This window comes from Peromyscus leucopus, chromosome 4 (genome assembly GCF_004664715.2).
Source record: "Peromyscus leucopus breed LL Stock chromosome 4, UCI_PerLeu_2.1, whole genome shotgun sequence".
Taxonomy (NCBI): domain Eukaryota; kingdom Metazoa; phylum Chordata; class Mammalia; order Rodentia; family Cricetidae; genus Peromyscus; species Peromyscus leucopus.
Genome location: NC_051066.1, coordinates 97056337 through 97080338, shown reverse-complemented (window position 1 = coordinate 97080338; position 24002 = coordinate 97056337). Strand labels below are relative to the sequence as shown.

The following is a 24002-nucleotide window of genomic DNA, read 5'->3' as shown; positions in this document are numbered from 1 at the left end:
GGGGATGTAGCTCCTTGACAGGATCTTAGTTTGGCATGTTTGAAGCCCTAGCTTGATTGACAGAACAACCAAAACAGAGTGCGCTCTGCTGTCTACAGCCCCCAGCCCAGGGTTGTCTTTTTGACATAATATTTATCAAACATAACGACTTTAACTGCCTGTAGAAAAACCACAAAAGGAGGCTTTGTTTTCGTCAAAGATGTATACATATGTTGTGCAGGGAGTTTTCTTTGGCATCTGTTTGTAGGTGGTTACTTGGTAATTAAAAAGAAATTCCTGGCCCACCCTTCTGAGCTCAGAGCCAGCCTCCAGAGAGCTCTAGGGCATTGGGCTCTTCCTCTTCAGGCCTCTAGTCTAGAGAAGACTGGAAGCCTCAGCCCTTGATTGGGGTCTCAGAAGCAGCCTGGATGCCTTGCCCTATAGGAGGGGACCAGAAGGGACAGTGGGTTCTGCTGCTGAAGGCGCTCCGCAGAAGTCAGGTGGTTATGTGGTTCTATACTAAACCCACTAGTGGGTAGATGTGTTTTGTTTTGTGCTATTATTGGTGTTTTTGAGACTCACTCTGTAGCCCAGGCATTCCTCAAACTCCTCCTCCTCCCTCAGCCTCCCAAGTGCTAGGATTACGTATGTGCCACCATGCTCAGCGTCAGCAGGCTTTCTTTGTGAGGTGATGATGAAATGTTCTAGAATTAACTAGCTTAGATTGTGACACAACTTGTCCAAATAGCACAAACCAGTGAACTGTACCTTTGATAAAGGTGAACTGTAGGATATGAGGGCTGGAGAGATGGCTCAGCCATTAAAGGCGAGGCTCACAATCAAAAATGTGAGAGTTACACCTTAAGTATAAATGAGTTACCCCTTAAGTAAGAAAGCTGCTTGGAAAAAATCCAAGCATCCTGGAAATAAGGCCGCCTTGCTTTTTACCGTACCCATGTGAGCTTGGGGTGGGACAGCCATGGCATGGGCAAAAGGCACTAATATGGAACTGGTGTGTGGAGTTTGTCCCTTCCTATTAAAAAAAAAAAAATGGAGCCCTAAGCCTTGGGAGCCTTATCGAGAAGACGATGCAGGAACTGATGTGAGGACTGTGGGCTGGTCCTCCCCTCAACCACAGCAACCCCACTTGTGTGTCTTTTATTGACTGGATTCTACCTTGAGAAGACCTGGGGCAGTGTCTTCCAGTTAGAGCTTTTGAACCCCTCCCAGCTCAAAGCTTTTTAAGACGTGTTCTCACTGAGCTGTGTACGGATCTCTACAAAGTATCTCATCGTAATTTCAATACAGCTCCTGTCCTCATTCTTTCTACCGAGCTCTCCAAGAAGGAGCCTCGTCCAAGGGCCTGATGCTTTATTTTCCCCCAATTTCTTTGGATCTCGGTCAACACTTGCACAATGCCCTGGCTGGAACGCTTATCTCCCGTTATTTTCCACTGATTTACAAGCATGGAGATTGTATGAAATGTTCCCTTGTGGGGTTGTTGGTCAACATATGACACCTCTTTGGAAAGAAGTCTGGCACAGAGCTTTCCACAAGCGTTAGCTGTCATCATTGGGATACTGTGTTAGGCTTCGCTTCTTGGGCTCCCGTGGTTTGGCGGCGACTTGTTTGAAGATCTCTCCATCCATTTCCCAACCAGTCCTGCAGCCTCTCCATCACTCTCCCCACTTTACTCTTCCTCTCTTTCTTGGAATATTTAGGGTTGCAATTGATCACATTCCTTACTCTGCAGTATTACCATAATTGGTCTGCTTCCACCCTAAAAACCATGAGTTATTCTTCTCCTTTTATCCAGTACCTCACTTTCATGCAGTACCTACCCACAAAACACTTTAATTTGTTTGACATGTAGCACTGTAGTGGAAAATGTTCTCACACACACACAAAATTATTGCCAATGTGCATTTTTTCTTATTTTTTTTTTAGATTTTATTTTATGTGTATGAATGTTTTGCCTGCGTGCATGTTTGTGCACCATGTGCGTGCCTAGTGCCTGCAGAAGTCAAAATGGCATCAGATTCCTTGGAACTGGAGTTACCATGGTTGTGAGCCACCATGTGGGTGCTGGGAACTGAACCCAGATCCTCTGCAAGAGCCGCAAGTGTTCCTGACCACTGAGCTGTCTTTCCAGCCCCCTATCCATGTACAACTTTAATTCAATATGGTTTTTGTGTCACGTGTTGTATTTATCATTTGGAAACTGAAAGCATCTAGATAGAAGTGGAAAGGTGACAGAGGTCATCACATTTAAATGTAATCACTTTGACTGCAGAGAAGCTTTGATGGTAGCTCTCAGTATCAGGCCTGGAGTGTGCTGTAACATACTGTGGGAACTCTGAAGCCCCTTCCTAACCGAAAATCTATCTTGGCCAAATTGCCATTGCCTGAATATGCAGGCATGTGTGTGTATGCACACAAAATGCCCACATGGGTCTCTCTTCTGTGAGATTCAAATCCCACAAATTTGTCATGTCAGATTGTGAGTTGCCAGAACTGATAGTCTGTAGACAACCTTGTTCACAAGCTAAGGCAATTTATTTAACAGAAAGTGAACGAGCATGTTTTGTTCCCGGCACTGTGCTTGGAATGAAGAAATACAAGCGAAGCACCTTCTGGAAGCCTCACTTTGAGGTTATTTGTAATCTGGCCAACAAGATAAAATAGAGATGTTAAATTACAGAGCACTCGATCTAGTGCTAACACGTGTAGGTGGCTGGAAACCTGTTGACAGCATAAGCAGGAGGCTAATGCGACCTAGAGCAGTCAGAGAAACTTCAAAGACGAAGGTGTATTGAGATCACAGGCGGCTGGGATGCGAGGGTGGAGCTTGTGGTTAGAGCAAGGAAGGGACTGGGGAAACCGGAGCCCAAGTCCCGACCCGACTCCTCTCCCCGACTTCACCTCTCCAAGCTTCAGGTGTGGCCTCTTGTGTTTCATGCTCTATATAATCAACCCTCCCTGCCAGCACGGTGGGTCCCATCTATAATACCAGCACTCAGGAGGCTGAGGCAGGAGGATAGCTGGAGGCCTAAAGTCAACCTGGGCTACAAAGTGGGATTCTGCCTCAAAAAAACAACTTCCCTGCCTCAACAAAAATAAAATAAGGGGGGGCAGGCTGTAGCTTAGTGGCAGAGCACTTGCCTAGCAGGGAAAAAGCCCTAGGTTCAATCCTTAGCACCACAGGAAGAAGAGAAGCCCTCGCCCAGGACTCCCGATTTGAATCTCGTGCCTGTATGGAGACCTCACTGTTACTAAACATCTCTATAGCTGAGCTGCTTTAAGTCTTCCCCGAGTGCCTCTTTAGTCAAGGACAACATCTTCACTTCATTGGTATGAGGTCAAGTGCAGTACAAGCATTGTCTCACTTAATCTTTTTTTTTTTTTTTTTTTTTTTTTTTTTTTTTTTTTTTTTTTTTTTTTTTTTTTTTTTTTTTTTTTTTTTTTTTTTTTTTTTTTTTTTTTTTTTTTTTTTTTTTTTTTTTTGCATTTCTCACTTAATCCTCTCCAGGACCCTATGCTTTTCTCACTTTTAAAGGTGACATACCTTACGCTTAGGGAGGTGAGGTCACATGGCAAGGAGAGGAAAGACAGGCCAGGACTTAGGCCCATAAAAAAGGACCCATGTCTACAGCTCAATGGCACAGCACTTGTCTAGCATGTTTGAAGCCCTGAACTCAATCCCTAGCTACAAGAAGAGGAGGATGAGGAAAGCCCTGGGTTTGTCTCCAGCATGGTTGGATTTGGGGACAGATACCTGTAAATACAGCCTAAAGAGCCTAAACTAAGATCTGTAGGCAATAAAAGATCCAAACTGAAGTGTGAACCTGTCTAAAATGACAGCAGCATGTGCGGTAAACCTTTACAAACATTTGGTATTTTACTGCGGAAGAGGAGAAACTGTTCTTGTCCCTCTCTGTCTTCATTCTGTCCCGCTGCAATAGCCTACCCCCTTCTCAGTCCTCTCGTAGGCCACGACAAGTTCAAGGAAGAATGGACCAGTGTAAATCCATCATGCTCTATAGACAGGCCAGTTTGGTGCCCAGGGTGTACGTACAGCCATTATGTCAGTGTGTGTTGAAGTCAGAAATCATTAGAGCGTGCATCATCCATCCATCCATCCATTCATCCATCCATCCGTCCATCCATCCATCCATGCAGCAAGTATCGGCACGTCAGGCCTTGCCCTGCATTGTTAATGGCTGTGCAATGGTAAAGATGAGTAACATAATCTTTGCCCTTAGGAAGGCAGACTCATCAACAAACCATTATAGAACATGTATTAGGGTGGGAAAGGGCCCATCAGGCCACAACTATCAGGAGCTGACACCAGTACTGGCACTTTGAGTGGCCATTGCTGGACTCCCCAGTCAGAGTAGAAAAGGGAGGAAGCTGCTTTCTGCTCTCTGCCTGCTGCCCTGCCTTGGCATGCTCTCTTGCTGCCGTGAGTGGCATCCGCCTTCCTGACTACACTTTTAGCATAAGTGTGCCCACACAGGGCTCCTCCACTCTTGCCACATTTCTATCTCATGTTTCTTCAGTGGCAGCTTTTCTTCCATCACCTCTTCTCTGAGGGTGTCCTGTGTAACCCCCACCTTCCACCCACTTATCAGGACTGCCCACTACTTGACCTAGTTTATTTTGGCTATGTTCAAATATGCCACTCCAGGGAGAGTTCAAGACTTCCTTTTGGGCTTCTCTCCTCCCCAAATGAGGTCACTTCTAGGGGTGTCCCCTTCCCTGACCTAGAGAGGCATGTGTCAAACTACTAAGAAGGAGCCTAGTGGAGACTGCTAGCTCAGACCCTTAGTCTCAGCTACTTCAGAGGCTGAGGCAGAATGATCACAAGTTCAAATCTTGCCTGGGCTACAGAGCAAGTTCAAGGTCAACTTGAGTAACTTAACAAGACACTGCCTCAAGATTTAAAACAGAAGAATCCTGACTGTAGCTCAGTGAAAAAGTAGTCACCTAGCACGTGCAAGACCTTGAGTTCAGTCCTTGGCACCACAAACATAATAAGGAAGGTTGGGCTTGGTGGCACATATCCATAAACTCAGGGCTAGCCTGGGCTATGTAATGAGATCCTGTCTAAAGGAAAAAAAAGCCTAAACTAAAACCTATTTAAAAATCAAATATTCCAACTCTCCCAATATTTGTTTTTTGTTTTTTCACTCAGTCATTTGGCCTCTTGGAGTCAGTCCCACAGAATAAGAAGGGATTGATCTGCAAAGATATCCATCTTTATTTACTGGAGGAAAAATACAGGAAGCCCACTAACTTTCTAAGAATAAGCACCACTAGAAATATAGTATAGAAGTGCAGCAAATATAAAATAACATGGGAAGATGTGTGAGATGTGCAGAACACTTGATGGTTTGAACTGAGTATGCTACCAATGGGTAGTCTTGACACCGAGCACAGCCTGGGAATAAAACCACAGCTTGAGTGAGGGCCCTGTGTCCTGCCTGCTGTGTGACGTCTGGTCAAGGTGGCTCATCGTTCTTAGCCTCCGTCATCAGAATGGAACAGTCAGAGCAGACACTACCCAGAGCCTTCCTGAGGACAGTGAAGGGGAAAGAGGCAGCCTGGAGCCTTGTGGCTGGATACTAGCGATTGTTATTAGTCTTGAGCTAGCCAGGTCAACACCGCTGGGCACCAGGGCACAGGCATCCTTGGAGTAATTAGTGGTGAGCTGGGATGAGGGTTCCCTCACTTAAAAGAGCACCGAATGGGGTTGCAGCAGAAAACAAGAAAAGAAGTTAGCTGGCCAAGGAAACGGACACCCCTGGGGAATAAAGACAACATTCCGCCTCTTTCCAGGGATTTTTGTTGACCAGGTACACACTTTTCTAAGCTTGTGTTGTATGGTTGTCCTCCTTTTCCTGGAGAGGTTTCTGACATAATATTTCCAAGAATAAAAGGGAACTCCAAGCCACAGAAACCTTTGTCTGGCAATTTGATGGTCTCAGCAATAATCCTAATGACAGGAAGAAACAGAACCCAGCCTTTTGTTTGAAGATGGGAGACTCGAGGCCAGGACAGGAGTGAGGCTGAGTCAGCTCTCCAGTCTTGCCAACGGAGAGGTGTGCCTGCCCCACCCTGCTGGTTAAACAGCAGATATGATAACTTGCTAGACTCTCTGGGCTCCAGCAAAGCCTGTCAGATCAGCCAGTATCCTAACTCTGCGACAGTCATCCCATGAGCTCAGGAAGTGGGGAGAGGGATGGAATGGCCGTCAGCATAGCATCCCAAACAGTCCCCATCTGGTCCTGCAGATCCCAGATGGACGCTTTCACTAGGTTTAGGATCTACAGCACACCGGTGCTTTCTCTGTCTTTCTGCAGTGATGAGGTGCCTGGGTATTCCTACCCGTGTGATCACCAACTTTGACTCCGGCCATGACACAGACGGGAACCTGATCATAGACGAGTATTACGACAACACAGGCAGGATCTTGGAGAATATGAAGAAGGATACCGTCTGGTGAGACACAACCGCTCAGTCTATTTCTTGAACCACAGATCTGAGGCCAAACCGCAGCAGAAAGGAGAGCGGGACTGTGCTCCCAGCCTCTGCCCCCAGCCTCCTGCTTCCTATCCTGGGGCTGTGCTCCCAGCCTCTGCCCCCCCCATCCTCCTGCTTCCTATCCTGGGACTGTGCTCCCAGCCTCTGCCCCCATCCTCCTGCTTCCTATCCTGGGGCTGTGCTCCCAGCCTCTGCCCCCCCATCCTCCTGCTTCCTATCCTGGGACTGTGCTCCCAGCCTCTGCCCCCCATCCTCCTGCTTCCTATTCTGGGGCTGTGCTCCCAGCCTCTGCCCCCCCCATCCTCCTGCTTCCTATCCTGGACTGTGCTCCCAGCCTCTGCCCCCCATCCTCCTGCTTCCTATCCTGGGGCTGTGCTCCCAGCCTCTGCCCCCCCCATCCTCCTGCTTCCTATCCTGGGGCTGTGCTCCCAGCCTCTGCCCCCCATCCTCCTGCTTCCTATCCTGGACTGTGCTCCCACCTCTGCCCCCCATCCTCCTGCTTCCTATCCTGGGACTGTGCTCCAGCCTCTGCCCCCTCCTCCTGCTTCCTATCCTGCTGTGCTCCAGCCTCTGCCCCCCCCCCCTCCTGCTTCCTACCTGGCTGTGCTCCCAGCCTCTGCCCCCCATCCTCCTGCTTCCTATCTGGCTGTGCTGTCTCTGCCCCCCATCCTCCTGCTTCCTATCCTGGGCTGTGCTCCCAGCCTCTGCCCCCCCCCAGCCTCCTGCTTCCTATCCCGGGGCTGTGCTCCCAGCTCTGCCCCCCCCCATCCTCCTGCTTCCTATCCTGGGCTGTGTTCCCAGTCTCTGCCCCCCCCCACCCTCCTGCTTCCTATCCCCTGTTCTCCCGCCTCTGCCCCCCAGCCTCCTGCTTCCTATCCTGGCTGTGCTCCCAGCCTCTGCCCCCCATCCTCCTGCTTCCTATTCTGGGCTGTGCTCCCAGCCTCTGCCCCCCCATCCTCCTGCTTCCTATTCTGGGCTGTGCTCCCAGCCTCTGCCCCCCCCATCCTCCTGCTTCCTATCCTGGGGCTGTGCTCCAGTCTCTGCCCCCAGCCTCCTGCTTCCTATCCTGGGCTGTGCTCCCAGCTCTGCCCCCCCCAGCCTCCTGCTTCCTATCCCGGGCTGTGCTCCCGCCTCTGCCCCCCCACCCGCCTCCTGCTTCCTATCCCGGGGCTGAGAGACAGGGAACAGAAAACAGCTATAGGCTTAGACTCCTCACATAATCCAAGCTGTTAGACTGGGGTGGAGGTCCCCCTTTGTCACCTCCTTCTTCTAATAGCCTAAGGGTCTGACCACAGAGGCCTGACAGCTCACTTGTGGGCATGGCAAAGACTAGGGCTGCCTCTGTGGGACGGGGACACACACACACACACACACACACACACACACACACACATACACAGAGAGAGAGAGACAGACAGACAGAGACAGAGAGACAGAGACAGAGGAAAGGAGCCATGAGGCCCACTTTGAGAGAGCCTAGAGGAATTTTAACTTCATTAGACTGGAAGCCTTCACTCTGTTCACACAGTCAGCCAAGGGATGCTCTTTTCTGTAGACAAATAGAGGCTCACGGGAGGAAGATCTGTCACTCCTCCCAAAGACACTTGAGCCCTGTGAGTCTGACTTTCTGTAGACGACTCACTCGCTTATCCTTGTTGGTCTAGAAAGCAAACAAGCAGGCTAGCCCCTGACTCCCCTGGCTTCTTCCTCAGGAATTTCCATGTGTGGAATGAGTGCTGGATGGCACGAAGGGACCTCCCTCCTGGACACGGAGGTTGGCAGGTGCTGGATGCTACCCCTCAGGAAACCAGCAATGGTGAGGCTCTCCAGAGAGGAATCAGGAGCCACTCCTCCCACAGACCTGCCCCAGACCCTCTCTTGTCCACCACATACTGCCCACCAGAGCTTTCCTCCCCACTTTCCCTCAGGTCTCTACTGCTGTGGTCCTGCTTCAGTCAAAGCCATCAAAGAGGGAGAAGTCGATCTAAACTACGACACGCGCTTTGCGTTTTCTATGGTGAACGCTGACTGCATGTCCTGGCTTGTCTACGGGGGAAAGGAGCAGAAAATTCACCAGGACACGGCTAGTGTTGGGAATTTTATTAGTACTAAGAGCATCCAGAGCGATGAGCGGGATGACGTCACAGAGAGCTACAAGTATGAAGAAGGTACAGCCAAGCAACCTTCCCGAGAGCCCAAGTTCAGGGTACCGTCCCCTGCCATGGCCCAGGGAGTCGGAGGACGTGTGCAGGGCAAGACGCAGGTCCACGTCTCCTCAGTCATTCAGTTGCAAGGATTTAGTCAGGATGCCTCCACTGCCTTACTTCCCCTAGCCACCATTACCACATGTCCCATGGACCAGAGACCTCCCTCCAATAGGTTCATCTCTCCTGATAGTCATTTATAGACATCCTGCCAACAGAACATGAGTTCTCCCAGCTTCCCTCAAAATTCAGCCTTCAACTGAAGACGGCGGTCAGCTCAGTAAGCTCTCTTCTATTGGCCGATTGCTTTCATCTAACTTACCAGTTAGTTCATTGTGTTTGGTTGAGTGTTCAGGAGACAGGCCAGGTCACCAGCCAGCACTCCCACTTGTTAAAGTCAGTGTTCACCCCCATACTCATCCATTGGGCCAGCAAGGGCCAGAGGGGGATGCTGAGGTGATAGTCCTGTCAGGGGCTTAGCAAAGCCAACGGAGAGACCATGTTGATCAGGTGCAGATGAACTCCGAGAACAGCTACCTGCTAGCTTAACTTCTAGGGAGACAAGCAAAGATATCCAGCCCTGAGGACCAGAATCGGGGTCGTCACTGCTGAGTCATTGACACGGCCCCTGTATGTATTTTGAAGCCAGGTAGTACAATACCTCCTACTTTGTATCTTTATTCAAGATGAATTTACCTATTCCAGGTATTTTATATTCATGTCAATTGTGTATGTGTGTGTGTGTGTGTGTGTGTGTGTGTGTGTGTGTGTGTGTGCATTCCTAGCTCAGTGAAAAATTCCATTAGTATTTTGATAGGAATTCCAGTGACTATATAGACCATTTGGGGTTATATGAACATTTTTGGCCATTTACTTCATTTTTACTATTTCACAGTTGTAACAAACAAGTCAAAGTACAAACAAGGTTTATTTTACATTAATATATTAACTGGATTTTTGTCAGATTAATAGGGAATTCTATTTAAATAACCATCTCCTCTTTTTGAACTCAGTACAGGAACAAACAACAGTGAATGTTGATGCATCCAGGGGGGTGTGAAGCATACAGAGGTAGGGTAGGTGGAGGTTACAGCCACACACCATTGGGGCCCTCATTCCCAGACCATAGGACCTGATGGGACAGACATGCATTCTACTGTTCCCCAGGAAAAGCCCCTTGTACAAGGGAGAGGAGAGGGGAAATCGTTTTCAGAAATTATCAGGGCTCACAGCCACAGGGGCCTCGCTCTGATGCCACCAACCCTGGAATTTCATGGTACAACTCCCAAAGCTTGAGGCCAAGGAAGAACAAGGGTAGCCATGTAAGTGTGACGAGGCCAAAGCCTGACTGGTGGTCTGCTGGGACAGTGGCCTTCCAGGGACACACACAGCAGGGGGAGTGAATGAGAGTATGGTCTGGCCTGGCCCTTGGGAAAAACATGACTAGTCTGATGAGCCCATGAGGTAGAGTGCAAATCCACCAGACTGAGGGACTGGGATGGGGAAGGAGTGGACTGTGTGAAGGACTCAGCACCATGGGCTGGGCTAGCCTGGGAAGCTGGGAGGTGCCTCTCAGAGAGAGGCCAGGAGCCCGGAGTCTGCCCTTCCATCAGCACATGAGAGGTAACTGTTTATAATTAGAACTGGGGGAACAGGGCTCTCCCTGTCCTCCCTGAGTCCGAGGTGCAGTCCCATGGGAAGCCCAGGAAAGGATCATGGGAGAAGAGGCAGGCAGTTGGACAGTCTACTGGGTCTTCTTGTCTTCTGCAGGGTCGTAGGGTGGTGGTGGAGGCTGTCATGCTCATGTAGACATCATGTGGGTTGCTTGAGTTGTAATAGGCACTAGCAGCTTTTCTATGATCTTGGCTTCTGCTGCAGGAGTGGAAGGGATGTTGGGACCTCAGATTGGAGGTGCCATGATCCCAGGTTAGGGTGGGCAAGGGTTTTACACATCCCATGACCCCAGCCATCATGGGAGAGCCTGGATATAATTCAAGAGGGGAAGTGGTGGGTAACCAAGGGAACATTCCATTGGCTACCAGCAGGGGGAAAGGCATAGGCCCTACTGGGCATGTTAGAGTATCCATAGGTTCCATCTGGGGTCTTCACCTCTGGAGGCTTGAGATGCCACCTGGAGCATCTACTCTCGAACTCAATGGCATACCATACTATGGAGGTCAACATATAGAAAGGGGAGTCTTCCAGCAACCTCCTGCTTCAGCACTGTTCTCTTAATGAAGTCCTCATAGAACACCGGCGGCTTGATCTCATGGTCCTTCATCACATAAAATGGCATCATGAAGCACTTCATTCTTCCTGTTAGACAGAAAGATGGCCGTTAAGGGATAAGGTAGATGGTGCCTTTCTTGGTCCCTTTGAAGGCCGCTTGGACATTCTTCATGTCATTAAATGTAAGAGCCACATGATCATAGGAATTAGGATGCTCTTAGTGTTGTCGATGGTCACTTGCATGGCTTCTAAGTGAATCTTGTTAGACACCACAGTCTCAGACAGGGGCTTAGTACGGACTTTTTAACAATACTGATTCTTCTAGCCCGTGACAAAGGATACCTTCCCACTTTTTTCTATTCTCTTCAATTTATTTCATCAGTATTTTATAATTTTCATTATGGAGGTCTTTTACTTCTTTGATTAAATTCATTCTTAAGTATTGTTTTTTCTTGAGGGGCTAAATAAAAATTAGACTGCTTTCTTAATTTCTATTCTGACAATGCACTACTATCGCATAGCAATGCAATTGATTTTGTAAAGATTTATTTTATTTTTATTTATGTGTATGTATGTGCATGTGTGGGTGGGTACTCTCAGAGGCCAGAAGAAAGTGTTCAATCCCTTAGAGCTGGAGTTAGAGGTGGTTGTGAACCCCTGATGTGGTGCTGGGAACTGAACCGTGGTCCTCTGTTAGAGCATCAGTGCCCTTAACTGCTGACTCATCTCTCCAGTCCCCTGAACAGGATTTTGGTAGGTTAGTTTTGCATCTTGTAGTTTTGTTGGTGCTGAGGGTAGACTGTTCAGATAAGGTTTGCCTCCTGGGTCAGCCTGACCCATGCTGATCCTGTATCCTATCTACTCTTCTAGGTTCCCTTCAAGAGAGACAGGTGTTTCAAAAGGCTCTACAGAAGCTAAAGGCTGGAAGGTCTCAAGGGTCACACCAAGGAGACGCACATCCCTTCAGCTCCGTGCCACCAAGGCAAGATGGCTCTAGAAGCCTAGATACGCCTTCCCTCCGACCCAGCGATGTCATCCAGGTCTCTCTGAAGTTTGAGCTGCTTGACCCACCTAACATGGGCCAAGACATAAACTTTGTCCTGTTGGCTGTCAACATGTCACCTCAGTTCAAGGACCTCAAACTCAATTTGAGTGCGCAGTCTCTGCTGCACGATGGCAGCCCCCTGGCCCCGTTCTGGCAGGACGTAGCATACATCACACTGTTCCCTGAAGAAGGTACTTGCTTAGTTCTCCTGTAGGTCCTCTCGTTTCTTTCCCCCTTTCTACTTCTCCCTCTCCCCCTCCTTCCTTCCTCCTGCTGACCTCTAAGGAAAGAAGCCCACTTATTGGTGAAAACCTGAGCTTTGGAGTCATCTAGACTCAGGATCTAGGAATGATTCTGGGCAACCTAGACTGCTTTTTTTTTTTTTTTTTTTTTTTTTTTTTTGGCTTTTTGAGACAGAATTTCTCTCTGTATAGCCCCGGCTGACCTGGAACTCACTCTGTAGACCAGGCTGTCCTCAAACTCTCAGAGATCCTCCTGCCTCTGCCTCCCAAGTGCTGGGATTAAAGGTGTGCACCACCACTGTCCAGCTTATATTGTTTTTCTTAACTGTAATTTTCCCGTCTGAAAGGTTAGTTTCTGCTTCAGCAAAACTTGGTGTATGTTGGCTCCCTCTTCTCTGTAGAAGAACCGTCAGATCCCACTGAGGCCCAGCTGGCTTCCTCGGTCATTCTCACTTCTTCCTTCTTGTCTTCTCTCCCAGAAAAGTCCTACCCTTGCAAAATCCTCTACTCTCAGTACAGCAAGTATCTGTCAACAGACAAGCTAATCCGCATCAGCGCCCTGGGTGAAGAGAAGAGCAGTCCTGAGAAAATCCTGGTGAACAAGATCATCACCCTGACTTTCCCAGGCATCGTGATTAATGTAGGCAAAAAGTGGGCCCTTACAAATGGCCTTGGGTCCCTGAGCTCTGGATAGGAGGCAGCCAGGCCTGTTCAGGAGGATGTCCCTTCTTTCCTTACTCTGGTACCCCCAGAAGGGAACAGTTTATAGAGGGGTCTTCAGCTCCTTGTACTATTAGAGGCCTTTGTGTGTGTGTGTGTGTGTGTGTGTGTGTGTGTGTGTGTGTGTGTGTGTGTTAGGGTAGAAACTGTGAAGAGACACCATGACCATGGCAGCTCTTATAAAGGACAACATTTAATTGGGTGGCTTACAGTTCAGGGGTCCAGTCCATCGTCAGTCGTCATGGTGGGACAGGAAGTGGTCTGTCTCACTGGGCGTGGCTTGAGTATCTATGAGACCTCCCTCAAAGCCCGCCTCCACAGTGACACACTTCCTCCAAGGCCACACCCACTCCAACAAAGCCACACCTCCTAACAGTGCCACTCCCCATGAGCTTATTGGGGCCCGTATACATTCCATCCACCACAGAGTGGATCCTTGACCTCAAGCCACAGATTCAGAGGTCCTTTCTTGCGCTGCCTCTTGTGTTGGCTTTCAGGGGCAAACATGAGGAACAGTCCAGATGACAGAGGCTCAGTGGAGGGAAGAGCCCACCTCAAGGCCAGATCTGGTTTGGTTTGCCATTTTCTGGCTGTGTGTCCTTGAGAAAACCCCCGGGCCTCTGCTTTTGAAGTACTGAAAGAGGAGAGTAGAGGGCAGGGCCTCTCTGAGGAGGAATGTGTTCAGGGTTCTTCTTTGTAGTGCTGTCTCCAGGGTCCACCCCAGCTCCGGGATCCCCACCAGTTGAGGCTATGAGGCCCTCTTGACAGCACTTCAAAGTCTCGAGTAGACTTAAGCAGCATCTTAGCAAAGGAGCAACACATTTTGAGAGAAGTGAGAAGAGATGGGAAGGGCCTTGAGTTTCTAGGGGTAGCAAATTACGTATGGGAACCCAAGGGAAGTAAGGGCATGGGGGGAACCGTGTCAAGTCGACTCCTCAGTGCCCTCTCCGGGCTGATGAGGGACTCTTCTAGTGTGCTTCTCTGTTACTCTAATAAAACACTGGCCAAAACCGACCTGGGGAGGAAAGGGTGTGTTGGTCATTGAGGGAACTCTGGGAAGGAACCCACATAGAATCCGGAACCAAGAAGGGGCGCTGCTTGCTGGTTTGGCCCCCATGGCTTTCTCGTCTTGCTCTCTTATACAACCAGGGACACCTGCCTAGGGGGGGTACCTCTCACAGTGAGCTAAGCCCTCCCACACCAGCCAGGAAAATGCCAACACAGACTGGCCCACAGGCCAGTATGATGAAAACATCTCTATTCATAGTCCCTCTTCCCAGATAACTCTAGTTTTAATCAAGTTGACAATGCACAGCCACCACAGGGACCAATGTCTCAGTGATGAACTTTGACCTTCCGGGTAAAAGGAAGGGGAATGAGACACCTTTGTAAATGTATGCCTTTAGACAAGTGGATGGAGGCCAGAGAGCATTTCCCATGTCTGTTTCTTCTTATTGCTCCAACTCAAAATGATCCTGAGGCCAAAGTGGCAGGCATATTTAGGGATAGTATTATTCTGACATCCTACAAAACTGCTCCTTAACATTCAGTGACCTGGGGGATGACAACTAATCTCTTGCTTCTTTCCCTGTCCTGGGTCTCTGTTTAGGTTCTAGGAGCAGCCTTTGTGAACCAGCCACTCACTGTCCAGGTGGTCTTTTCAAACCCACTCTCAGAGCCCGTTGAGGACTGTGTGCTGACCGTGGAAGGAGGTGGTCTCTTCAGGAAGCAGCAGAGAGTTCTGTAAGTGAGGGGAGCACCCAGGCTTCTCTCCCATGTGTCCTGATCAGGCCCCTAGGGGGACTCAGGGCATTGGAGGGCCGAGTGCAGGAGGTGAGGAGGTGAGGAGGAAAGGGTTTCTGACATTCTCCATTCTCTGTTGCAGCATTGGAGTCCTCAAACCCCATCACAAGGCCAGCATCACTCTGAAGACTGTCCCTTTCAAGAGTGGCCAAAGGCAGATCCAAGCTAATCTGAGGAGCAATAAGTTTAAAGACATCAAGGGTTACAGGAATGTGTATGTTGACGCTGGCGTATAAACTCTGAGATGGGGCTGGAGAGATGGCTTGCTTTTGCAAAGGACTTGGGTTAGATTTCCCAGCATCTCCATGATGGCTCATAACCATCTGTAACCCTAGTTCCAGGGTGTCCAACCAACATGCATGCAGAAAAAAAGCATTCATGGGTGATACCTCAGTAAACTCCCCCACTCTATCCCCTACAGAAAAAGAGAAGCTTAAACCAGGATTCCTAAGTGTAGATAAGAACTTAGACCCCTTTTCCCCAGGTGGCTGTATCTGCTACAGGGACTTTGGAAAACACAGAGTCAGGATATTATACCAAAAGACTAAAAAAGGGAGGCGGGTTAACATAAATTACATGGTCTGTGCCTTTAAGAACTAGCCTCACAAAGAAAGGGGAGCGCTCCTTCCAACCTCCCTGCTGTGAGTGAGAGATTTGGAAGAGCCTCCCTGGAGGCTTGTAAACTTAGAATACACCTTACTTATGCATTCTGTACCTAAAGTCTCCAGTGGCGGCTTTGGGATGCGATCTAGGCACAACAAGACCCTCACTCTATTGTCTCAAAAAAGGGGCCTTAGACAAAGATATCTCAATATAGATAGACCCAGGCCAGTTTCAAGTCCCCAGAAATGATGGCGCCAGCCCCAGGAACGCAAAAGAACAAAGTCAGGATGTCTGATGGTAACCAATTAACCATGAGATGCCCCTCTCCGGAGATAACATGACCAGACCCCGGAGAGGAGTTGTAAAACTCCTGACAGGGCAAACAGATAAGCTAGAATAAGATAAAGTCCAGGCCCGGGAAAAACTGGACCAATCAAGGATGGACCCGTACTAACCCCCTCCCCTCTAAGAAATTTTATGGGTTTTGCCTATAAAAACTAACTTCCCCAAGAAAGAGTAACTCTTCCCTGCCTCGCTTGAAATGAGTTCCCTGTCACGACTTGCAGCAGAAGTAAACCTTGCTTTTGCATTCTGGTATGCTCATCCTTGGTGGTCTCTCTGGGGGTTACGATCTGGGCACAACACATGCACATACAGTAAAAATAAATAAATCTAATTTTTTAAAGAAACTCTGAGATATGCTGGTCCTGTGGATTTTACACTAAAGGCTTCACAGACTCTGACATCAGCAGCAATGGAGCGGCCAGAGATAGCCTGTTACTGTACTGTTTATGAAGCTCGCCAGGACTCTTCAGCACCAGGAATTCTGTGGTATCCACACAGAGGTGTGGTTTGGCCCAGAGGTCAAGGGAAGACAGGTCTTAGCAGCTCACTGTCCCGCTGTTGTCGTGGGACTAAATAACATCAGCAAACTTCTTTCCTCCTCTTTCACCTGGCGGGATCATCACTTTCTCTTCAGAGCTCCTCGGGCCCTTCTGCTGCTGGAGCTTCCTGTTGTTTCAGTGTCTGAGCCCACTCACTCATTCAAGAAGTGTTTATTGAGTGTCCAGCGTACGGCCAATACCACTCTGAGTGTGACAGACGAGACAGTGAAAAAAGCAAAGGCCCTGGCGTTGTGGCGCCTGCATTCTAGCGGGAACACAGAAGACAGACACTTAAACATCTCAGCGGGTGCCTAGCACAAGCCAGGCCAAAGAGCAAAAATCCCCCAACACGTCTTTATACACCGTGTTCTGTCTCAGTTTCTTGGCAGAAAGAGAGAAAAATATACTAGGATATCTCTTGCCCCGACCTTCCCTTAAATAAACTCCCCATGTGACACTGAAGCCATTCTTCAGTTCTTACAGTCCCAGCATCTCCATCTAAGGTCGCCAATGCATTCATGTTCTTGGAGGCCTGCCGTTGGCGGGCAGTCAGGAGGTAAAAGCCAACCGAATAACGAATGCAGTGAGGTAGATATTTGGTGGAGACCGACATAGTCTCAGCGTTCCCTACCTGTTGCAGCGGATGTTTGCCGTCACTCAAACCCTGCCCTGTCTGTGCTCCTGAACATAAAACAGCTCTGCATCTCCTTTCCAGGATACTGCCCTCCAGGTACCGGCTACCGTGACTAAGACAGATGTCCTAGTAAATGTACAGACATTAAGTAAAGAAGTTAACGACTTCCATTACAGCTAAACAAAAGGGTCAATGTCGTTAATCAGAAGGAGAGAAGGGGTGTGGTGGGAATTACCTGGTAAGCTGGCTGTCTTGTGGGAGAGTCATCTAAGGACCTGGTGGCACAGCGGGGATAACCTACAATTATTGTATCCAGTAATTATTACAGGCAACAACAAGAAATCCTGTAAGGAAAACACCATGGAGAGGCGCATCTGACAGAGAGGGTGACCTCTGAAGTTCTTGGGAATTTTCAGCTGCCACATCCTCAAACTTGTTCATGAGTCCTGTTGGTAACACCACGTTGGTCAACTCACTCAACAAATAGCTACGGAGTTTCTTCTAGGCACAAGGCCCTAAGGCAGGCTGGCACTGGGTATATAAGAAAGACCAGAGCCGGCACTCAAAGAGCTCAAATGTAGACATTTGGAGAATCTAAACGACACGCGAGATTTTTAAAGACTTTTAATAAATAAATTGATTAATTTTTACATTTCTTTGGGGTGTGTGTGTGTGTGTGTGTGTGTGTGTGTGCAAACATGCATGTGTGAACATAGGAATATCATGAACAGCATTGCATACATGTGGTGGTCAGAGGACTACTTGAGGAAGTTGGTTTTCTACTTCTACCATGTAAGTTCAAGGGACTTTACGAGTGCCCTTACTGTTGCTACATGACCGCACATGCGCTGTCCAGTAGCCAAGCAAGAGGCTTAGTCACCCTTTACATCCTTCATAATCCGTGCACTGTGTGACCATGTAATTTACGCGTGCATAATCTATGCGCATGTGTGGTGCAGCTAGGTAAGCCCATATGCGCATGTGGGGGGGGGGAATCCATAAAAAATGGGTCACAGACTCCTCCCCCTTCTTCTTCTTCCTCCCTTTTCTGCACATGTCTTCCAAATAGGCCACAGCACATCCTCTTCTGTCTCCTTCCCCTAATAAACTCTCATAGTGGGGTTTTCTCATACGGTAAACAGCGCTGCTAATGAATAACATGGCGCCGCATAAAACTAACACTTACCTGCTAAGCCCTCTCCCCTACCAAGAAGATTCTTAACAAAGAAGGGTGAGAACCATCAGCGAGGGGTAACCAGCGTGTTTTGGAGCACAGAGAGGGTGAAGCAGTTCAGTTCAAACTGTGGATTAAGGAAAGCTTCCTGGAGGAAGTAACATTTCTTAGGAACTACAGTACTAGGAGCTGGTGAAAAACAGACCCAGGAAGTGGTGAGGCTGGGTGAAGCAGCAGCCAGGAACTGCCAGCCATTCGGGTGGTTAGAGGTCAGAGTAGGAGGGAGCAAACAGAAGGAAAACCATGAGGCAAGCAGCAGGTGATGAGGCTCTTCTGGAAGCCATCGAGGGAACTGGGGTCACTACTGCAAGGCTTGTTTCTTCTCCATCCGGGAGCCCAGCCCCGGCTGCCTCAGGTGTCAGGGCTCAGAGCAGATTCTGTTTTGCAGCACCGAGCAGACTCCATATGCCCAACAAGCACCGAGGACGAGTTTTCCACCCTGGTCAGCTGTAATAGACTGCAGTGTCCCACCAGAGTCGTTCATTCCAGTCAAGACCTTCTCTAACCACAAAGGCTGCCTTTCATTGGTTCATTTAATGGTTATTGAGCATCTCTGTGCAAATGTTCTAGGCCTGGGAATACAACAGTGAGGAATGCAAATGAGGCTCTCCCCACCCACCTCTAGCTGCTCAGTCCTCTCATCCCAAAGGACAACTTCTTCCATCGCCCAGTGTAGCTTCAGGTGGAAAGGGATTGTGAGGAATTTCTCTTGCTGGGGTGTGTGGCTCTGTGTTGGTGGCTTTTACACAGCCCGAGTGGGCGTGTGATTTATGCTGGACAAATCAGATTCTTCTCTGAGAGCTTCGGTGCAGAGCAAGTAAGCCAGAGAAGAACGGAACCTACCTACAGCCCATGCTTCCCAACAGCAGAGGAGAGTGCTCATCACTGCTCACTGCTGCCAAGACCCCTTAGCCACCCCGGCTTCGCCTTCTCCTAGTTCTGAGCCTGATTCGCCTTTTACCTCACAGTCAAGGATATCCCTCAGTCTCTGTCTTTTTTTGGCTAAGTTGGCAGAAAATGGTTTTGGTTGTGTGCAGTCAAAAGATTGCCTGATTCAGAGAGGCTAGAAGGCTCATTTAATACACTCAGAAATGACTGAGTGTATTAAAATGACTCCAGGTGCCCACTGTGCCATCCTGCCCAGTGCTCCTAGAGTTCGCCCTTTGGTCCTAAAGGTGCCTAGTGCCATGAGCCAATCTAAAGTTCAAGGAAGCAGTAGAGGTCCTCGTTCTCCCACACCTCATGAATGGCGGTGTGGGAGGGGCAGGCCCCGTTCTCCCACACCTCATGAATGGCGGTGTGGGAGGGGCAGGCACTCTTCTCCCACACCTCGTGAATGGCGGTGTGGGAGGGGCAGGCACTCTTCTCCCACACCTCATGAATGGCGGTGTGGGAGGGGCAGGCACTCTTCTCCCACACCTCATGAATGGCGGTGTGGGAGGGGCAGGCAGTGGCAAGAGGGAGACCTTGTTGCCTAGACTCTGCTACCCTCTGCTCTCCGGTCTCATAAAGCCCATTGCCCAGTCTTTCTCCATCCCCATCTTCCCGCTGACCAGCAGGCGAGCATGCCTGTGCGATATGTAACACCTCTGGACCTACCCCTGAAGCCTCACTTTCTAGAATCCAGGAAGCACCAGTGCCAGCTTGGGACCCGCTGCTTTTCCCTAAGCACAGACAAAAAGAAGTTGACAGCATGATGCAGATCTAAGAGAGCCAGTGTCCCTCTGCTTCCATTAGGATGAGGCTTGGCTTTGACCGAATGAGAGCAAGGAGCTTCCACAAGCCTGGACTAGCAACAGTATCCAGGAACTATGGGAGCTGGGGTCATGAGTGAATCTGTGGGAGCATGTGAGAGAGAGAGAGTTCTGTATTCAACATCGGGCTCTGGATGACGCTCACTTCCTATAGAGAATATTCTCTCTGCCAGTTTGGATGGGGGTAAAGCATTGTAATTGAGGCTGATTTAAAACCAGTTTCTAGACCTGGAGAGATGCCTCAGCGGTTAAGAGCACTGACTGCTCTTGTAGAGGACCCAGGTTCAATTCCCAGGACCTACATGGCAGCTCACACCTGTCTGTAACTCCAGTTCCAGGGGATCTGACTACCTTTTCTGACCTCCATGGCCACTGTATACACGTGGTACACAGACTACATGCAGGCAAAACAGCCACACATAAAACAAATTAATTAATTAAAATGCGATAAATCTAAAAAATAATAAAATAAAATGAGTTTCTATTTCCTATTTACTATGTTTTCTCCTGGAGTGCCTTTTGGGGTCCCAGTCAAAAAACCTGAGTTATTTACTGTGACCCTTCTTCTGTGAAGAGCCTTAAACTCCAATTTTGTGAGGCTGCCAGAAGATCTCAGATTCGTACACTCTCATTTGCCGACTATGAATCAGCAAATGTCTATGGAGTAGCAATAGGGTCAAGATCACATCTGTGCACTGTCCTCCCAAAATATTGACCCTGCCAATCCTTGCTGCAGTGATGCCTTCAAACAGGTATTTTCAACCTTTTATTTAGCTCTGCTGGCTGTTCTCAACAGAATTAATTATAACAGGCTAGTCTGCTTATTCCAGAAGCAGAAATTAGTAAGAAATTAAAAAAAAAAAACCTGAATAAAGAGCATTCTTCATAGTGGATTGGTTGCAAGTTAATGTGTTCTACAATGTATGGGATTTGACCTCAGTTTGAATCTAGGTTTTACCATAAGCTGTGAGCTGCTGGGGAAGCCTCAACATCCAGCCTGTGGCCAGCATGTGGCCAGCGTATGACCATCGTGTGGACAACATGTGGACAGTGTGTGGACAGTGTGTGGTCAGCGTGTGGACAGTAGGTTATGCTGTGCCTCGTTCAGCCTTGTCCTTGGCTGTGTGGGGTCCACTTCTGCTCCTTCACTGTTGGCGTTACTCTGTGTGTTCTTCCGTCATGTCATACTTTATTACTAGCCTTCCGAAATTCTGGAATGAAGTAGCATATTAATTGACTGCTTCATGAATTCATTCATTCATAAGTGTGTACTCCCTATACTAACAAAATTGAGATACTGGTCCCTTACTTGGCTTACAAGACTGAGGCTGAAATCATAGGAGATAATTTATGCGAAAGTACTTGTAGAGGAAGGACCGTTCTGACTTACGTGAGCCTGGGTGTCACGCTGGGAGAATTCTTTGCCCTTTCTATTCCCCATTAACATGACTTATCAATTTCCATTCTCAGATCTGTTCACACCCCCTTCAATACTCCCTGACAACGTCATTGCTATCTTTTCCCTGAACCGTGACTGGACGTCTCTTACAGGCCAGCTCCCTACCCCTCTTAGCCTGCTAAACCATTTATTTTAGACAGTGTACAGTATTTTAAAATTCAAATCTGACTTAGTGATGCTTGCATCAAGTATGGTTCAACAGCCTCCCACTGCTCTAAGAATAGAACCCCAAATCCTCAGCTGCACCCTAGACATGGTGTTCTTTCACTTATTCCCTGCATTAGCGATTCTGCATGTATGGGTCCATCTCTCACAACACCCCGGTTAGCCAGGGCCGATTTATCCTTCCAGAGCTTCAGCTCAGTACCACTCTTGAGGAAGCCTGTGCTGGCCACCACTCCTAGGTCTAAGAACTCAGCAGTTATCTTTTATAGCACCTGTCTCAAAGGCAGACTGGACTGCCAAGCTGTTTTAGGCACCCATGAGTATCTGTCTCCCCCTGCTGGAACAAAGGCTTCTCAAGACAGAGAAACATTGATCTTTTTATTAATTAATTAATTTATCTATCTATCTATCTATCTATCTATCTATCTATTTGGTTTTTCGAGACGGGGTTTCTCTGTGTAGTTTTGGTGCCTGTCCTGGATCTCGCTCTGTAGACCACGCTGGCCTCGAACTCACAGAGATCCACCTGGCTCTGCCTCCCGAGTGCTGGAATTAAAGGCTTGTACCACCACCACCGGGTGACCTAATTTATTACTGTATTACCAGAACCTAATATAATTTCTGATGCACAGGAGTGGTCGAAATGCTTTTTCCCCGTAGTTGAATAAACAAATCCTTCTGTGGGACACACCAGTGAGGAGCTGGTTTTCTGCAGAGGACTGGAGAGTGGAAAGGTGTCGGTGCTGCAGGAAGCAGGATGATTGACATTTGGGGGTCAGCTTCCTTCCTCTTCACACCTTCCTCTTTCCTCTCCCTGGCTAAACCAAACCGCAGTGGTGTCTGTCTCATCCCAGGCTCCTCCAAAGTGCCACCACGGAAACTGTCAGGGAGTGGATATTGTGACGGTCTCGGGGGGGATTCCGCCATGACAGAGGAGAGCGTCTTTGGGAGATGGTTTGAAATGCAGAAGAACGCCCCCACAGTGGAGCAAGGCCAGAGCTTTGTCCATTGCCCACCCAAGTAGAGCTCCTCAGCGAACACGGTTTCTGAGTAAAATCCTTCTTTCCCTTGCAAGTTTTCATTTTTTAATATTAGTATAAAAATACATGCTCATGGTACAAGGGACAAAAGGGTAAAGAAGGCCTTACTGCTGGGCACTGAATGAATGTCCAGATGCAGGAACTCTCCAGAAATGCTCTGGGTAAATACAAGCAAGCTCACATATATCCTCCCCACATACACCCTATACACAAAAACAGTTTATACTGTTCATTGTTCCATGTCTCACTTTTTAAAATCAATAATATTGCTTGAAAATTGTTCTGTATCTGTTTATATTCTACTAAGTTCATGCATCATTGTTTATCTGATGATGTCTTATTTGTGGCTGTTTAGGTTATTTTCTATCTTTTGCTTTTTTAAAAGTATCAATGCATTGATTTATACTTGTGTAAACTTCGTTTTGTCCAGTTAGAGCAGTTGAATCAAAAGCATTAACTCTAATGGGGCCAGAGAGATGGCTCAGATGTTAAATGCACTTACTACTGCTCTTACAGAGGACCCAGGTTCAGTTCCCAACACTTATGTGGTGGATTATAACTTATAACCCAGTTCCAGGGTATCCAAGATCCTCCTCTTGAAGGTCTTCTCAGGCTCTTGCATGCATGTGGTATACATACATACACTCAGGAATACACACATGCACTTGTACATGAAAGACCCTAACCCTACAGTCTTAAACCCCCAAGCCCCAGAAAATGAGAAACTAAAAATCTAGTTCCAAGGGCAACCTGACTCAGCCATTATTCAACCACCCCTGCCACAATGTAACAATGTAAAAAGATTTCTGTTACGAGATGTGCTCAACTGTGACTGGGATAGTTGCAAGTGTTCCAGGAAGGACCACTGTGACCATTGTGTAAACTCCACTCCCACCCTGATATCCCCCTTGAGGTTTCGGGAAGAATGTACATGCGGACATAACTGTACCCACTCTGTGATCAGACCATGATCTTGTGAAACGAAATTGTATGGGAATTGTAATCTTATGGCTTTTGTGGGTTTTTCCTTTAAAAGCCCCCATGTGGCTGCAGTAAGATGTGACTCTTGCTCTCAGGACAAGAGTTTGCCTGTCTGTACAGTCGCTTCAATAAAAACCTCGTGCTGTTGCATCAACTGGACTGGAGTCTGGGTTCTTGGGGCACCCACTTGAGACCCTAGATTTTGGGGTCTAACAGTACACACACACACAAATAATCATTTTAAAAGAATATATTTTTAATTGTTATTTTATGTGTATGGGTATTTTGCCTGCATGTATGTCTGTGTGCTGTCTGCATGCCTGGTGCCTGCAGAGGCCAGTAAAGAGCATAGAATCCCAGGACTAGAATTATAGACAGTTGTAAGCCACCATATAAGTGTTGGGAATTGAACTTGAGTCCTCTGGAAGAGCATTCAGTGCTCTAAACGACAGAGCCATCTCGCCAGCCCCAGTAGTTATGGTT

At 48.2% G+C, this 24002-nt stretch overlaps 1 protein-coding gene and 1 pseudogene across 1 annotated transcript in view; one reads left to right on the top strand and one right to left on the bottom strand.

Annotated features, from left to right (window-relative positions):
- Tgm5 (transglutaminase 5) overlaps window positions 1–15242 on the top strand; it is a 36469-nt gene extending 21227 nt beyond the window's left edge. Inside the window, exons 7-13 of the mRNA XM_037205166.1 lie at window positions 6342–6480; window positions 8235–8338; window positions 8451–8690; window positions 11826–12191; window positions 12722–12882; window positions 14572–14705; window positions 14848–15242. Coding sequence (XP_037061061.1) covers window positions 6342–6480; window positions 8235–8338; window positions 8451–8690; window positions 11826–12191; window positions 12722–12882; window positions 14572–14705; window positions 14848–15001 — 1298 coding nt within the window. The 3' untranslated portion in view covers window positions 15002–15242. The remainder of the gene's footprint in view (window positions 1–6341; window positions 6481–8234; window positions 8339–8450; window positions 8691–11825; window positions 12192–12721; window positions 12883–14571; window positions 14706–14847) is intronic.
- LOC114699547 lies at window positions 10471–11198 on the bottom strand (annotated as a pseudogene).
- Window positions 15243–24002: the final 8760 nt, after the last annotated feature.